A 17,737-nucleotide genomic window follows, 5' to 3' on the forward strand; every position below is an offset into this window, starting at 1 on the left:
CAGGCACAGTGAAAATTTTCATGGACTTTGAAAGTTATTTCACCTCCACAAGGTGAGAGCTCCATGACACTGAAGGGGATCCACCGCAGTCTCAGGAGCTGGGATCAAGGTGAATTGGATAAATGTCGTGGCACCACACTGCTCTCAAGCGACGAGCTGTAATTCAAACGGCAGTTTTCTCTAAATAAAGATGCCACAATGTCATCTTGACATCAGTTTTTATAATTATTTAAAATCACACTTGAGTTTTTGAGTTGCAACTTCTTTTAAGAGTGGTAAACCGAGCAACGCGTTATCTTTAACCCAGGTCTGTTTGCAAGCGGGTTCTTTTATTCCGCCAGCCCTCTTATAAAGAGACATTACACCCTGATGAGCTGTCATCTGGTTCGAAACAATGTTTTTATTGTTTGAATGATCACTGTCCAGAATTCATTGCAAAAGGCATTTACTATCAACGGACTGTCACCTTGTTTCTAAGTAAACAAATTCATTCATTCTTTCATTAAAATAGGGGAAGGCCTGCACAAAACATCTCAACATCGTTTGTTCCAATGTCATGAAGCGTAGAATGCACCTTTATGTTGCCGTTATTTTATTAAGGGAGGTTTCGTTTGCCAATGACCCCTTTCAAGCAGCCCTTTTACCAACGCAAAGTTCACACTTTATCCAGCCATGGAAAATCCCCATCAGATGGAAAACACGCATGTGCCTCATTCGTGTGTCGGGAGAAGTATATTTTCACAATAAATTTTCAGAGCCCAAATTGCCAAACCTGGACGAAATAGCTATTTGCTTACTTTTTCACCAACAAACAAAAATTACTGATATTACCTTTCTGACAACACAAAAACAATGCTCTGTTCTGTCCATGATGCATGTGAAGGTGAACGATACTCTGGATACACAGAACTATATAAGAGCCCCACACCCTGCACATCCATCAGAGTGCACAGCAAAAACTTTGTTTAACCTCAATTTGGATTCAACTCAAACAGCTCAGTGAGACTCAGTAAAGTCACTTATTTAAAGAACATTCACTTGAGACATGGACACTGTTGAATTGTTTACAAATAGTGCAGATGATTCGTGAGTGCCAATTAAGTGCATACGTAGTGCATGTTTTATGCATTAGTGTTTTCTACATAGCTAGTTTTTATTAAGAGTAATGACAAGCAGTTAAGGTCTCTACAATAACATTAAAACAATTCCATGTTGTCCATTCTGGAGGAGTACTAAATATCTGCACGAGATCTTAACTCATAGTCCAAAGGTTGCGAATTCATATCCCAGTCGTTGGTCGACTCAGCCCTTCATCCCTATAGGGCAGATACAATAAGTTTACTACCATGTGTAAAATCAACATTGGTTATTGAGAACATGCAATTTTCATCACTGGCTGAGGGCCACCAAAAATAATGAGCACTATACCACGCTCATTTAAGCAGGCAGACATGTTGCAATTTGAAATTAGAGATGAGATATTAAACATATTCATACAGAAGCATGATGTGGCCACTTTGCTGCTGTGAAGTTTAACACGATCAAACGTTCATTGTACTAATACTCAAACCTACATCAGACTGCTGTGCATACATAACTACTCTGGGGGACCTGCAAGGCACTGTGGGTATATTTCTCATGATGCCGTGTGGCTCAAGTACATTTCACCTTCAGTGTGCAGCGCCCTTCGTGACTCTCCCCCAACACACAATCTACTCCAGCACTTGATGCACCAAAGAATAAACCCTCCCATGTGCTAGGGCACTTCTCAGACAGCAGGGCCAGGGCGAGACAGGAAGGCTGGAGCGAGCGAGTGGGTGAGAGCACGGGGAGCGCTCAGCTCAGTTCGTTTGGACACCATGGGTGGAGGGTGCAGGGCTGGCTGCAGGGGTGATCGGGCAAAAGACATCAGTCGATGGGTGGCAGATGCTTGTCAATGAACTGCTTGATGTCTCTCATTTCCTGTAAAGGGGGTAGTGGGTGGCAGGTACAAACGACAACATCGATAAAACACCACTGGCTCAGGGCAGCCAATGGAGATGAGCACTTCTAGATGCTCATTTGAGCAGTGAGATGCTTTCACAGGAAGTAATTTCATAACGAGCAGCTCACACGTCCTTAGGATGTGACTGTCTTATTCTTTCCTCTAGCCAGCCAGCTGAACTTTTAAAAAATATAGTTGAACTTTTTTCACACCATACGTAGCCAACTGTGCTAATCGAACGAAGGTCATCCAGCACCCCCAACGTCCACAGGGCCACCCCCCCTACCTCACCCACTTATCCCTACCGTCGCCCCTTTACTCGTCGCCCCCCTTCTCACGCAGCCATACCCACGTGCGCCTCTCTCCACGGCCGTCACAGGCATGTCCCACAAGTTTATCGATTTGACAAGAGTTTCAGCCTGGTTACGATTACTGCAACTCAGACGTACAAGAATATCAAAAATGTTTGGGACAAGAGAGATGTGGCAATGCGCACAGATATAATCTAAGCACGCAGCGGAGCTAGAACGCTTGCTGAATTTCACTGCTCAATTTCAAAATGCCTGTGGCTCAAATCCCATGCAATCGCTGCTACTGCTAAATTGTATGTTGGTCTATACGAGCTGAGCAACAATGTTACAGCTAAGTCAAAAATTAAAAGTGTCTCCCCTGCTGCGATGAGCAATGGGATGGCACATTTCTATGGCAAGAACAGTCTCTGGTTTGGACGACCACTGTCAAATCCTCACAAACATGCATTCATAGGAGTTAACTTACTGCACCCATCAGGCCACATAGTGTTGCTTAATATATGAACAATATCGTAATAGGTTATATAAATTAGATGAAAATGAACAAAATGGTAAGTAAATATTGTTCATTTGCATTTCCAAATGTACCATTTGAACATACGACTGGTACATGAGCAGAAACATATGAACACTTTGGCAAATGTTGCAAATTGCATTCTCGCCAAGAGATATTCCTGGGAGCTTAACACGGTAGTCTTTTTAGAAAACGCAGTCAAATTCAGCACGTGCACACACACGGCATGAGTAGTGAGCACATGGCAGATAAGCCTTTAATCTCCACATATGAAGGTCACATCGTAGAACTGGTTTTCCATTACTACTGCTTTCTGATAACATGCACATATAATTTAATATCTAAACACATGCATAAACATCTACGGATACTAAGACAAAAAACACCCCATGGGAACAAGTACTGTTAGTGAGAACCTATTAAAGCCGGCACAGCACAAGGGTGTGGTGGGTGTGACTAGCACCAAGCTTGGTCACAAATGTCTATACCAGTGCTGATATTTACACACCGCACCAGCCACATTTTGAGGCTGAGGCGGCTAGAAATCGTGGCTCTGACCAGATATCAGACTTAAGCCGCTGGATTTATAGTGCAGTGTGCACACCAACTGTGTGATCACTCACTATAACAGAAAAACACACACATAAACAACCACGTACATATTCGCAAGGAAACATTCATAATTACAAAGACCAATACTCTAAAGCACCTCCACACACACTCACTCTCACCCACTTACAGTGATCTACATTAAAACATCCAGCAAACACAACAGTGAGGGGGGAGTGAATAGAGTGTTTAGGGAATTTAAAGAGGGATAATGGGTGCATACAAGGCTGCCTGTGTAAACACAGCCTTGCAGAAGGGCTGTAGGGAATAACAGAGAGGACGTGGTTCATACACGGTTGACCTATGCTAAGAAGGGCAATGGGATGTGCAGGGAGGGGTAACTTTTCTTCCCAGCACCCACTCCCCCCAAAATCCTATCTCTCCTTATATTATTGGACAATCAGTCCACGACACACAGCCTATGCATCAACAATGCTTCTTGTTGTTCGACACGTTCCAGCAAAGGTTGCAAAAGGCCTTAAGAGGTTTTTTTGGGTTAGATCGTGTAAACATAAATGTGTCGTCAAACTCGGCATCACCCGACACCGCCAATTAGTAAGGTTTGTCACGTAAACAAAACATGCCAATTCGCTACAAGTTTAGCACACAGGTGAGTTGGAGAGTAAACCCACAACATTTCCAATTCTAACCCAACAAAACTCTATTATGGATAATATTTGTCGCGAAAGCATATGTGTTAAACAAAGGTTGAAAGTGTTTATGCATTAGCTCTATCCGTCCATCCATGAAGGGATTGAGGGGGAGGCAGCTGTTGCTGTTGTTGTTTCACCTCTGGGCAGGAGCTGTGGGGCACGCCCGGGTAGGTCTTGAAGTCGACATTGGAGGAGCCCATCATGCCGCGCAGCTGCTGCGACGTGAGGCTGCCGAAGGCTGCGGGCACGAGGGGGTCCTGCTCACCGTGGCACTGCAGGAACGACGTCTCCCTGTTCGCCGAGTTGGCGGCCGCCTGAGAAGAGGAGCACGCATGCACAACGTACAGCAGCTGCAGTCAGCCTGGCCTACCCATGCATCACTCCCGCATGCGCCACTCACTCAATACTCACAATACACTGCTAGCCAGCTGATCCATCATTCAATTAAAACAGGACTCAATCGGCCAGCTAATACATCATTCACTCAATACTGTACTCAATCTGCGTGTTAGTACATCTTTCATCGAATGTGTACTCGTAGAGCCCTTTGTTCAATTACAAATGTGGAACCTTGGTTATTTTATTTGACACTCCTAACACTTCCTATGTTGAAGCACGTAACACGAACTGCATTGTATTAAACCTTGTGAAGCAGCATATCCATTCAAGAGAGCTGCTCTCAGTGTTTAGAAACACTGAATAGTGGTTCAAGAGCAAAACAGCTTAAATGTCACCGCATTCCAGGCAAGCATTTGCTTGGCAGCGAAGCTCTTCGGCATATGCTCTGGACAGTCATCCATGAATAGCAAGCGAAAGTCAAAAAGAAAGCAACACAGTTACACAGAATGTGTCATCTCCTGCAGGGTGAGTAAAACAGCATCCACATGCATGTATGTCGAACTTATTTTTCACCGCATATAGGCAACTGTGCAAATAGGAGGTGCGACAATGTATACCTATGACCAAATTAAGTTGTGGTTGGAATAAATTGACTTGCAATCCTAATGTTGCCAGTTCAAATCTGGTCAGAGGTCAACTCCATCCATCACTTCTCTGGAGTCAATAACATAAGTACAAATGAGTGGCAAGTTATCAGTGGTCATGCTCTGGGGAGATCCCTGATCAAAAGAATGTGGAACTTACACTGCCAGGGGATGCCAGTGGAGGTGAGCATTGAGACACTTGTATTTATGTATTAATGTTAGAGATTTTTGTTTTTCAGGAAAGATTTATTGTTTTATCCAGGAGAGCTGCACTGAATTGAAGAACTCTATCAGGAAGGTCCTGCATTGGAAACAGATGGTGGTTAGTCCACTTGCTGTACTGCTTTCTCCAGGCGAGTCAGGTTATGGCAATTTGACGCCCACGGGAAGGAAGTTTTGCAATATTTATGTGTCTATGGGACCTTTTTACCACTATCAAAAGGATGAAGAAAACATAATAATAGGTTTAACCCTTTTTGGCAATTAAACCGGTGTTAAGATGTTCACACCAATTAGATACCTTTTGCAAGGCATCAAGTCGGCATGAACCGCAAGTACTTGTGGCATGTTTTGCTTGTGTCATGTTTTGCCATAAGTACGTGTGGTAAATGTAGACTGCAGACGATGCCTTGCAAAAGGTATCTATTTGGTGTTTGAACATCTTAACACCTGTTTTATTGCCAGAAAAAGTTAAAACCTATTCTTATTTTTTTAAATATTTGTGTGGTCCACCACCGCCTCGCCTTGTTGTCTTGGAGCGAAATGCTGCGTTTTGTATTTCAACGAGCAATATGAGGACCATCACAACGCTGCAGCCTTACAGTTTAAGAAAATACCGATCCCTCCTTCTGTAAGAGTCCAGAGACCTCTCCATCACCCCTGCAGTGTGTTCACGTGCGTGTGAGAGAAAGAGACCGGTACCGTATTTCCCAGATTATTACGCAGTTTTTCCTTGTTTTTTAAAGAAAAATGTGGATGGGTCTAATAATCTAGTGTGTGTGGGTGTGACCAGATCTGTATAACGCCATTGACACCTGGCATGAGTTTGGGGTACTGTACATCTTACTTTCCGGAGCGTCGAATAAGAGGGAAAAATATGCATGCGTGTGTGTGGCAGGGACTAGAGAAAGCATGTGGATGAGAGTAGTTGAGAAGCTGACCGCTGGGAAGGACTTGTGAAGGGGAAGCCAGCAGCTGAGAGCCACTACGCCGGCAAGCTTCTGCTGCGATGTCAGCGCTGTGTACAGAGAGAGGGCGCCTCCCTGCAAACACACACACACGGACACATACGATTACATACAGAGCCAGCTGTTTAGCCCTGCAGAGCACAGGGGATATCGCTATTAACAATGGCGTACGAATGGTAGCAGACCACATGAGAATGTGGTGTGCCGCTATCACACGTGTCCACTTTTTTTCTCCCCAGCATTGATGTTTACACTGCACCAGGTTACTTATTTCAGGGTAAGTTAAGTGACAGGAGGCCCAGAACATGTTCAGACATCGTTTGGCACTACTGTTCTGCATTTTTGGTATTAGAGCCCAATGAGTTAACCATCACACCACGGGTGTCTCTATTGAATGATAAAGCTGTCCCGGTTAGTCTTGTATATTGTAGGGGCAAGTGCTGTTAGCAAGTGATTATGAAGGCCAAATGCCTAAAATGCAAAATTTCCAGCAATAAAGTGGACTAATGATGGAAGAAATTATCGGCCGAAACATCATAATAGAATTGTAAACACACCGGTCTACTGAACTCGTAACTAACTGGCATGTTTTGTTCACGTGACAAACCTTACTAATTGGCTTTGTCGGGTGGTGGCGGGTTTAAGGACACATTTATATTTAACACGATCTAACCCAAAAAAATCCTCCATTATGGATATTGGTCGCGAAAGCCTACGTGTTAAATTGGAACAAAAGATGAGAACCAACACATTTCTTGAAATGAGCACGGTTACAGGAACTTGTAAAAGTTCTAAAGTTAAGTAATATTCATGACAGGAAGTGGTCAACCTGGTCCAGAGAGTCCTTGACGCTGGTGGAGGTATCAAGGTGTGAATACATAGGAAACAATGTACAACAAAAGCTCCTTTATCCAGCACTTTACCACTCAGAACGCTCTATTAACGGGCATCTGTCATAAGGCAGCAACACAAATCTTCCTTCACGTATCCAGAAAAATTCCGACAGCCATCTGGTGTCTTGCCGTGTGCGCTTCTCATAGATTTGTTGTTTACAGAAGCTTCAGGCCGCTGCCCAGTGGCAGTGCTCGCTGCAGTCTGTTCATGCAGTACTGTACGACTGTATATTGTACTCTAAACGGCCCCACTGCTTCTCTACAATCAACTTAGAATGCTCGACAAACTGACTTGTCATTACCTCTGTAAAATAATATATTATTTCTTATATCATAGTTAAAATGTTGGCTTCATTTCTTTCTTTCAAAGTTGTATGTATTTGGTTAACCTGCATCTTCCATTCCCCATTGATGACAGAAACCAGAGCTTTTGCTGTATTGTGATAGTCGCAGTAAAAGAGTGACAAGGAAGCGACGAAATAACAATGTGAGAATTACTGGAGAAAATCAGTCAATATGCAGCATCAACACATAAGTTTTGGTGGATTCTGTATGGCAAGCGAAGAACTGCCCCACTTATTACTACTGTATGTCACTGTCGTAACACCACCAGCGAGTGCCCAAAAGTCAATTTAAAGTTTTTTTTCTCAAAAGTGAAGGTTCAAACTTGTACCTGACAGCCTGAGACAACACCTCTGATATTCATTGAATTTAATGAAGCTACTTATTATCAGTAAAGCAGCAAGAATTCTGCTTTCTCAGACACGGAAACGTATCAGCGCACTATTAACGGAATTTCACTTTTGAAGGCTTCCATGGGTGCCTGATGTCTGGCCAAAAAACTAAACCAGCTGACTCGGCAGTCCCTAGGAGGCGTTTCTTAACCAGCAGAGATGCTGTGTGATGCCAGATTTTTATCTTCTGCTCTAGGCGGAGAACATTTCTAAACGCACTCGAAGTGAATTAGGAAATATGGGGACTGTGGCCGTTGCTTAAAACACCTTAAGTGGAATTTTACCACAATTTGTCACTTCAAGCAGCACAAGTTATGGCGGGAAATGCCTTATCTTGTTGCATGAGATGGATCGCTGGCCTTTAAGTATAACAATGCGCCACTTATAATGGCTTGCCATGTTCCGATGCAAAAGAAGTTGTGGTTTTTATTATTAATAAACAGGATAAATAAAAATACGAATTCAGAAGCACTGGAATCACTCGGCTGGATTATGACTCCATAAGAGTAATGAGCCACCTTTGAATGAACCAGATTCTCGAGGGAAAGTTTGATGATCTCAGACTGGTTCCTAATACCTGCACAAAAAACCTATTATTTAAAATGTGGGTTTTAACAGAGCACGAATGAGCACTGTTTAACGTTGATTGAGAGAGAGCCGGTCGACTGCAAAAGTAGTTCAGTGGTTTTGTCTCTGTTGCTAGATATGCACCTGAGGACGGCTGCTTGCGTTGTGGCCAAAACGTCGTGATAATTTTATTATATTGTTTTATTTGTATTATTTTATTATTTCCATTCCATGTGACTTTACCGAAAGAACCAAGAATTTGACATGTTCTGTTTACGTGACAACCCTAACTTGTTGGCGGTGTTGGGTGGTGGCGGGTTTTAACGATGCATTTATATATTTACGTGATCTAACCCAAAACACCTCTATTATGTTTGCTAATGATGACTGACAGGAGTTAAAATTGTACTTATTTACCCTTGGCATCCTCTGGTCTAACACCGTTTTGAGACTAAAGAAAGCTGTCTCTGGTGTGGACCAATCAGTTTCAAAGACAATGCATATATTATCAGAGTACTTTTTTTTTGCATTCTGACCACAAGTATTGTGGTTAATGCAGACATGATTCCTTGTAAAAAGGTTACAGTTTGGTGTTTTAACATCTTAACACCTGTTTTGTTGCCAGAAAAAGGGGAAAACCTATTCTCAAGATTCAAGGACCCTCTTTCCAGGAAGGTTCCGAATTGTGATGTTCAACCAATTCCTTATTAAATGTGTCTGCATTTGGTAGTGTACCCACAGACATCCCACGGACGTGATTACGATATTGATCAAAGCCCTGAAACAAGTGACATTATTTTGTGTGGCAACATGTGCCCGACGATTGGAGAGGGATTGCTCCACAGCTCCAAGCTTAACCACATCTACCCAACACCCTGTACTGCGTATTCAGCACATTCACAATGCACGCATTTTGTGCCAAATTAGCAAACTGGGCTGCCGTGTTAATACGAAATAGTCATCAGAGGCAAAAATAATTATCCGTGGTGCTATAATTCGTGCGCTCAGCTCCCAATAGGTAGTGTTAGTAAAATTATTGATCGGGGTTGACCCATTGCATCATCATCCCTCAGTGTTTGAGAAAATGATAACTACTTTTTGGTTAGACTACAGTGGTTGTCCAATAAAGAGAATACCCTCCCCCTGGCCCATAGACATTTTTTATTTCCAATGGTGGCTGGAGGCAGTGGAGATGGACGCTGTCCCATGCTCATTCGAAAAGCGTAAGACAAACACTCTGATAATAATAATAGTACAATTTGTAACGCGCGCAAATTTGCAGACGTAGTGGCCGCAACTCAGAGGCGCGGAGCCAAGCTCAGAGTCGCTCAAAAGCATGATTGTAGAGGTGAGTTTTTAAGTGTCTCTTGAAGGAGGCGATTGAGGTGATGCTGCGAATGTGCAGAGGGATATCGTTCCAGACTGTTGGGGCTGCCACCGAGAAGCGGCGCGTAGACATGACCATCCTGGATCTTGGTATTGAGAGGAGGTCGTGAGTCGCGCTGCGCAGGCATCTGCCATGTGCTGAGCTGCAAGTTGTCAGTAATGAAGAAAGGTACGGCGGGCAGGCGGATATGAAGGCATTGTGGCAGAGGCAGGCGGTCTTGTATGTGACCCTACTGGCAATGGGGAGCCAGTTGAGAGCGCGGAGACGAGCAAGTGAGTCGAGGCGGGGATGAGTGTGGGCAATGACGACGCGTGCTAGGTTATTTTGTAGTCTTTGAAGCTTCCTTAGGTTGCCAGCGGAGGTCCGGACAAGGACGGAGTTACAATAGTCAAGGCGAGACCCAACTATGCAACATGCCAAAGTGTTGGCAATTTCAGTAGAGATGAGAGGACGTATGTGTCTAAGAGCCTTCAGGTGAAAGTTACATGAGCTGATGATATGGTTGGTTTGACGGTCGAAGGATAAAGTTGAATCTAGGATGACACCGAGGTAGCTGAAGTGGTTGGTGAACTTGATGCTATGACCGAAGATGTGTATGTGTGTGGGGAGTGCTGCTGAATTGAGACGTTGCTTGGTACCTAACATGATGGCCACTGACTTTTTCGGATTAAGGGCTAGGTTGTGTGCAGTGAACCATTGTTGCACGGCGGTGGTACATTCCGAGAGCCTCTCGAATCCAGATGCATTGCTAGAATCGATGGCGGTGAATAGAATCGTGTCATCCGCGTATGAGTGATGCTTAACATCGAAGCTTGCAATGAGTCGGCCGATCGGGGAAGTGTAGGCTGTGAAGAGCAGGGGACCTAGAACAGAGCCCTGGGGAACCCCGCATAATGCTCTTGTTTCAGGCGATGTGGACATGCCCACCCTGACTGAGGATTGCCGGTCAGAAAGGTACGAAGCTATCCACTTGAGTGCTGAGCCGCATATACCGAAGTCGGATTTCAGGAGGGAAGTAAGGAGCGAATGGTTGATGGTGTCGAAGGCTGACGAAATGTCCAGACTTACAAGTGCAACAGTTGAGCCGGAATCAACGATCGTTAAAATGTCATCGAGCACCCTAGTGAGTGCTGTTTCTGTGGAATAGTTTTGACGGTAAGCTGACTGGAAGTTGCAGTAGTTTGCGGAGGAGGTGACGTGTGGTTGTAGCTGGGCGAGGGCTAGTCGTTCAAGGAGTTTAGAGAGGTTCGAGAGGTTAGTGATGGGACGATAACTAGATGGGTCATCCGGATCTAGATTTGGTTTCTTTAACAAGGGAGAAACCAGGCCAGATTTGAGGTTGGACGGAAAACACCCCGAAGAGAAGGAGGCATTTGCGATGTTCCTGATCATGATGGCGAGTTCCGGAGCACATTGCTTGAACAAGGAACCTGGGAGCACGTCAAGTGGAGATGACTTCAAAGGAAGTGATTCAATTAAAGCGAAAACGTCTTTTGTAGACACAGGCTTTAGCATAGTTAGAAGAGTGTCTGGGTTAGTGCTTACAATTTTAGGTACCATGAGCGGGGTACAATGGTGCAATGTGTCAGTAGACGTGCACGAGTTTGCGACGGCGATTAGCTTGTTGTTGAAGTAAGTATTAAAAGAGGTGGCAAGTTTCAGTGAGGCAAGGGGATCGCTAAGGTGAGGGACCATGGTGCTACCAGGATGGAGAAGATCTTTGAGAGTTTTCCATAGAATGCGCGGGTTTCCGGTTGCTTTTTTGATGCGTTCCTCAATGTGGGAGGAACGTGAGACAAGGATCAGTTTGTTAGTTTTCCTGCAGGCGACTCTGTAAGCAAGTCGATCAGCAGGTAGACCACTGCGGGATGCGATACGTTCAAGACGCCTCCTGGTTCGCTTAGCAATGATGGCATCTCTTGAGAGCCAGTGAGTGTCGTGAGAAGACTGCCTAGCGGTTCGTGATTTTAATGGAGCTAGTTTGTCCAGCGCCGCCCTCATGTCAGCTTCTAGTTGGAGAGCGCAGACGGTTGGATCCGATGATGGGGATAACATTGAAAGCGAGTTTGCAAGGAGGTGACGAAAAGCAGAAAATTCGATACCCTTAAAATTACGCAAGTTGCGGGTGAATTTGATGGTGATTGGCTTCGGAAAATGGAGGGAAGAAAGTATAAGGCGGTGGTCGGAGTAACCAGTTTGGAAAACTCCCAGTGCAGTGATGCGTCGGTGCTGGTTAGATTCCAGAACCAGGTCGAGCATGCTCTCAACGTTTGTTGACGAAGCTCTGGTGGGGCCTGAGTTTGTGATGACCAGGTTATGGCAGGCCAAAGTTGACTCAAGGTCCTGAAGATCATGTTCCCCAGTGGCATTTGTTTAAACAAGGTGATCTTGGCCATATTTTTACTTCATGGAGTCTCACAATAAAATAATGGTCTCTTACACCAATGCTGTTGGGTGCTCTGATATTTTGGGTAGGTGTACCATGTGAAAGAAGACTCTGACCCTTTTCTTTGTCGAAAAGGTAAGGTCTTCATTTCACGGCACGGGTCCGCACCTTCGCTCTCGCTCTCTCCCGCAATGCCCCGAACACCTCTTCCTGGCTCCACCCCTCGTCGCACTCCGTCTCCACCAATCATCCTCTCTTACCCTCACTTGGCCTAACCGTCCGACCTGACACTCACCCAACCGTCCAGTTCTTTTCCTTTTTTAATGTTCCGGGCAATCCTCTTGCTCCCCGTTCCCTAACCAATTAGAGCATGGAGTGTTCGCTCCAGCCTTCTTGATTACTCTGTCCCAGGGATTGTATGGGACAATCACCACACATGTATTTAGATAACACCACACCATAAAATAACCCCTTGTTTGACCTTATAGGCCAGAGGGAGCATTGCTGCGAGCAAGCACCAACAAAGGCCAGGATGCAACACTCGGGCAGAAGTTGTCTACACAGCGCTGATGTTTTACACACCACACCAGATACTCCTAATGGACAGCCAAGACAGGCTCAGATAGAAAAATGTTATCCATGGCTGGAAATTGAACCTGGGCGAATGGGTTAGTATGGCAGTGTGCTAACTGCTGTGCCAGTCAGTCCCTCCAGAAAAACGCGATTATGCGATCGCAAGATTCCACGCAAAATCAGCCAAAGTCCGCATATTTATGCGGGGGGCGCGTTTTTTCAAATACGCCGCACTTTTGCCGCATAAATTGCAGATTTCCGCGCGCAAAATATGCGGGCTTGCATGATTTCATAATCCCCGCATTTTCGTTGCAAAAAGTCACATATATCTTAGCAGAAAGTTGAAAAATGTTGCGTTTACTTCACACAAGCGCAGCCATTTCCCCTGTTGCCATGGGAACGTTATGAAGTGTTAGAGGCTACGTAGTTAGTTTTATTCAGGAGTTTATGCAACTTTACAGTTGTAAGATTGCACTTTTTTGTTAGTAGTATGTAAATTTACATTACTGTAAGACTGTACTGTTACTGTATTGCTTACGTTACTGTGCACTGAAAACACTTATTTTAACAGAAGATGTCTGTTTTGTATAGCTACCTCTGTAAAACAGGAAGCACACATTTTATTTTTTAATATTTTATTTATTCATTTTTACAGAAGTTGTAGCATATTCATTTTGTAAAGCTACAGAACTTGTTCGACTTAATGTTTTGTAAGTTTGAGCCATCTGTTTGTTAAGGTCTGAAATAAAACAAGATGAGAACTTAAATATTCCCAGCACTTTCTGTGATGTAGTATGCTTGCTTATCATAGGAAGTAATAAGAAATGACTCTTTACATTAAAGTAGTAGCCTAGTGAATAGGGTGTTGGGGGAATCACTTTTTTTTCTCTTTTTCATCAAACCGCAGTTTTTGCAAGTTCCCGCAATTTTTGCAAGTTCCCGCAATTTTTGCAAGTTCCCGCAATTTAATCGCATAAAATTGCATAAATATCCCGCATATTCCATCGCATTTTTTAAGAAAACGTGCCGCATAATCAACGATTTTTGCCCGCAACAATCACCAAAAAAGTCCGCGTTTTTCTGGAGGGACTGGCCAGTGTACTAATTACACACACGCTCAGCACGTGTATGTATATACACAAGTATGAAATTGTGAATAAACCCTGTGAGCAAAATAGTTATTCTGTAAGCCTGCCTAGAGTGACATCTGGTGGCTAAAAATATAAAACACGGACCTCTGTCTCATAACTTTATGAACAACCTATATTGATACAATACACCAATAGAAACATAAATTTATTTTAGACAGGCAGAATGAGAAAAGCGAGGCATAAATTGCAGACAGAATATTGAAGACAGACACAAAGCCAAGTGATAAGCATCAAATAGTCAATGTGAAAACAGAAGTCCAATTGTGGCAAATAGAAGTCTTCATCTAGCAGTGGAGAGAGATTGTCTGATGGGGTGACCATGACAAAAACACTGACAGCAGCATGCGGTGTGCTAGTGTCAGCATGCCGGATAATACCTGTGAGAATCCCCCGAGGATTATCCTGTTGGATGGGATGCCGCTCTCCACCTCCTGGTCAATCATCTTCTTTACTGTGCGCCACACGACAAGAGAACAGGAAACACATCACGTGAACATACACTGCAAGTGAGAGCTCATGGCTGTGTGCAGTTGTTTACATTACAGTTTGCAAGAAAAGGTGGTGAAAATTCCATAGGATACGCAACTACTGGCTTTTCACAAAGTAGTAAAATTATTAATCCACAAGGGATGATATTCTGAAAAGACTTTAATCGAATAATTTAATTCACAACCTCATGACCAAGTTGAGCAGTTTAACCACAGCACTACCCAGTGGATGTTATTCATTAAAAACTTAGAGTCTTTTAATTGCAATGCCCTATTTGGTATTTAAAAGCTAAGACATTTGATGAACTGATTACTTTTAACATTACTGCAAATGTTTTGTGGGTGGTGTCTCAACCCCTGCTTCTATCTGGATAGTATTAATCATAATCGACATTAAAATGTACAACTTAGGCATCAGCCATATATTTAATTGGTGATTCCATGAAGTCAAACATGCCACGTGGGCCCTCCCATCATGCCTGAATGCCACACCGGGCTCCACCCAAGCCACTCCCACCCCTATAATTCTGCCCATCCAATGACTTAACTAGGAATCGTATGCAGTTCTAAGAACGGCATTGGGATTCCACACTATGAATTGTGAAAAACCCCAAGCTCTAGGGGATACGATAACAATAGCAAGTAATTCATAGAAAGTCATCGCACAAATCTCACCACTTATTTTATTAGAAGGATCCTGATTGGAAATGTTGGCAAACTCCTTTATAATTCATTCGCATTTAGAAGCATTTGAGAGGTAACCGGTGCCTGCAGAAAACGCACCCACATGAAAGAATAGTACCCAAAAGGTCCACACGGATTGGTCAGCTACCCATTCGCTGCATCTACTTGGCAACCTAGCAGCCCTATAGGCTGGGAGTCGCACAACACATCACAATCTCTACGTGATCTACCAACCGTACCCCCATAGCTATGGATCATAGGAATGTGCCACCACACCTTAGGTAGATTGCAGGCTAAAATAAAAAAGGACATTTACAAATTAATCACAAAAAGTGGTATGATATCAATTTGTTAAAGTTGTTTGGCCTACACACAAACACCGTGTCCTCGTTTTTGCTACTCACGGTGGAGTGGAAATTAAAGCTGGTACTGGAAATCTTTCTTAATTATTCATTATCAGACCATTAACGAGATGCCAGTGCAAATCTCACAAGTAATGAAAAACTCATCTCGCCCACATTCAAATTCACCATGCCAATTTCTGCCTCTAAACTGATCCCATCAAACCAAAAACGTATATATTAAAACTCATGTGCAAAAGCCACTGATGACAGATAACTGTCAGAAGGTAAATTTAAATGAGCAATATGCACTGTTGTGTATAAATCAGCCACACGCTGCATGAACTAGAGTGCTCGACTTTCCACGGGGAAGGTTATGACTTTGAATACAATTTGGCGGTCAACCAAGTGCATCATCATGATCTCTTTGGCTTCAATAAAATAACTATCATAGTGGGAAGTTAAAGTGGCTGTCATATGTAAAGACTAATGCCTGCCAAAGGAATATGGAATTTACACCACGGGATCAGGGACACCTGAGGAAATGAGCAACGCATGTCTCTGGCTTAGGTATGGAGACACTGTGTTGGCTAATTTAACATGGAGGCTTTTGCAACCAATATTATTGATAATCAATAAAGGTTTTTGGGTTAGATCGCGCAAGTATAAATATGTCATTATTCTTTGGTTCTTTCGGTAAAGTCGCGTAGAAAGAAATCAAATAAAATAATAATAGAATACGACGTTTCGATTGCAACAGAAGCCACCATCATCAGGTACAAATGAATGAAAAAACAACCATAGTAAATACACTATGGGGACCTCATTTGCCAGTAAAAATATGATAATTGGTTCTTTACCCTTCTATCTGGCAACAAAACTGACAGATAGAAGGGTAAAGAACCAATTATCAACCATAGTAAACTTGGAAATATAGTGCAATACAACACAGAGTCGGCCAACAAAACAGTCAACACACCACCTGGTTGATTACCTTCTTCCAAAGATTGCTACATTTGAGAGAGAGACAAAACAGACACGGAGACACACAGACAGACACACAAGCAGAGAGAGACTCACACAGAGACAAACACACACATAGGCACACAGAAAGACGTCTCTGTGTCGAGGCCTTAAATAGAGAGAGAGAGAGAGGGGGGGGGATTGGGGCAGAGGGGGAGTTGTGTAGAATTCCTGCTCATAGGGGACAGACGAGCTGGACACTGGACTTCTAAACAAACAAGCACGGAGCGTTGTGTGGAATTCCTGCCCATAGCGGCCGGAGGAGAGAATGCAGTTATAAACAAGCACAGTAGAAAGGAAATGTAGTACAATTAGGAAGTGTAATGCTTGTTTAAAAGTCCAGTGTCCAGCTCATCTGTCCCCTATGGGCAGCAATTCCACACAAATCCCACTCTGCCCCCCCCCTCGCTCTCTATTTAAGGCCTCGACACAGACGTTGTCTTTCTGTGTGCCTATGTGTGTGTCTGTCTCTGTGTCTCTGTGTGAGTCTCTCTCTGCTTGAGTGTCTGTCTGTGTGTCTCCATGTCTGTTTTGTCTCTCTCTCAAATTTAGCAATCTTTAGAAGTACGTAAACAACCAGGTGGGGTGTTGACAGTTGTGTTGGCCGACTCTCTGTGTTGTATTGCATTAAATATCCAAGTTGACTGTTTTCTCATTCATTTGTACCTGATGATGGTTGATTCTGTTGCAATCGAAACGTCGTATTCTATTATTATTTAATTTAATGTCTTTCTACCTGACTTTACCAAAAGAACCAAAGAATAATTCCTGCAGTCACGAAAGCTTTGAATCTAGTTTCTAAATGTGTCGTAACCCTCCAAACCCGACACAGCCAATAAGGTTTGTCACATAAACAACGCGCCAATTAGTTACTACTTCAGCCCACCGGGGTGTTGGAGAGTAAATCCACATTCACAATTTGTGGAACTCAAATTGTAAATGTGCGCGTTGTTTACGTGACAAACCTTACTGGCTGTGTTGGGTGGTGGAGAGTTACGGACACATTTATACATACGCGATCTAACCCAAAAACCTATATTATGAACTGTGTTGGCTGTTGTATTCATATGTGATCGTTTTAAGAAAAGTACAAATGTTATTTTCTTAAATGTCACTGTGCTACATGACAGTCTTGGGATTTTTGTGTTAAGAAATTTCCATGTTTCTGCAAATGGCATTGACAAACCCCTTTTTTCCCACGAGTTATTGTTTTTTGTTTGTAATTGCAGTTTAATTTAGATTGTACAGTGAATGGGGACATTTAGTTTT

The 17,737-nt window shown here is 43.4% G+C and overlaps 1 protein-coding gene across 1 annotated transcript in view; it reads right to left on the reverse strand.

Annotated features, from left to right (window-relative positions):
* Positions 1–380: 380 nt before the first annotated feature.
* Positions 381–17,737, reverse strand: part of LOC133344300 (acyl-protein thioesterase 1-like) — a 42,186-nt gene continuing 24,829 nt past the window's right edge. The window contains exons 8-11 of the mRNA XM_061554401.1: positions 14,310–14,383; positions 6,215–6,316; positions 4,209–4,385; positions 381–1,962 (exon numbers count right to left, since the gene is read on the reverse strand). Coding sequence (XP_061410385.1) covers positions 1,909–1,962; positions 4,209–4,385; positions 6,215–6,316; positions 14,310–14,383 — 407 coding nt within the window. The 3' untranslated portion in view covers positions 381–1,908. The remainder of the gene's footprint in view (positions 1,963–4,208; positions 4,386–6,214; positions 6,317–14,309; positions 14,384–17,737) is intronic.

Source organism: Lethenteron reissneri, chromosome 19 (genome assembly GCF_015708825.2).
Source record: "Lethenteron reissneri isolate LAM-NWPU_2019-01 chromosome 19, ASM1570882v1, whole genome shotgun sequence".
Lineage (NCBI taxonomy): Eukaryota > Metazoa > Chordata > Hyperoartia > Petromyzontiformes > Petromyzontidae > Lethenteron > Lethenteron reissneri.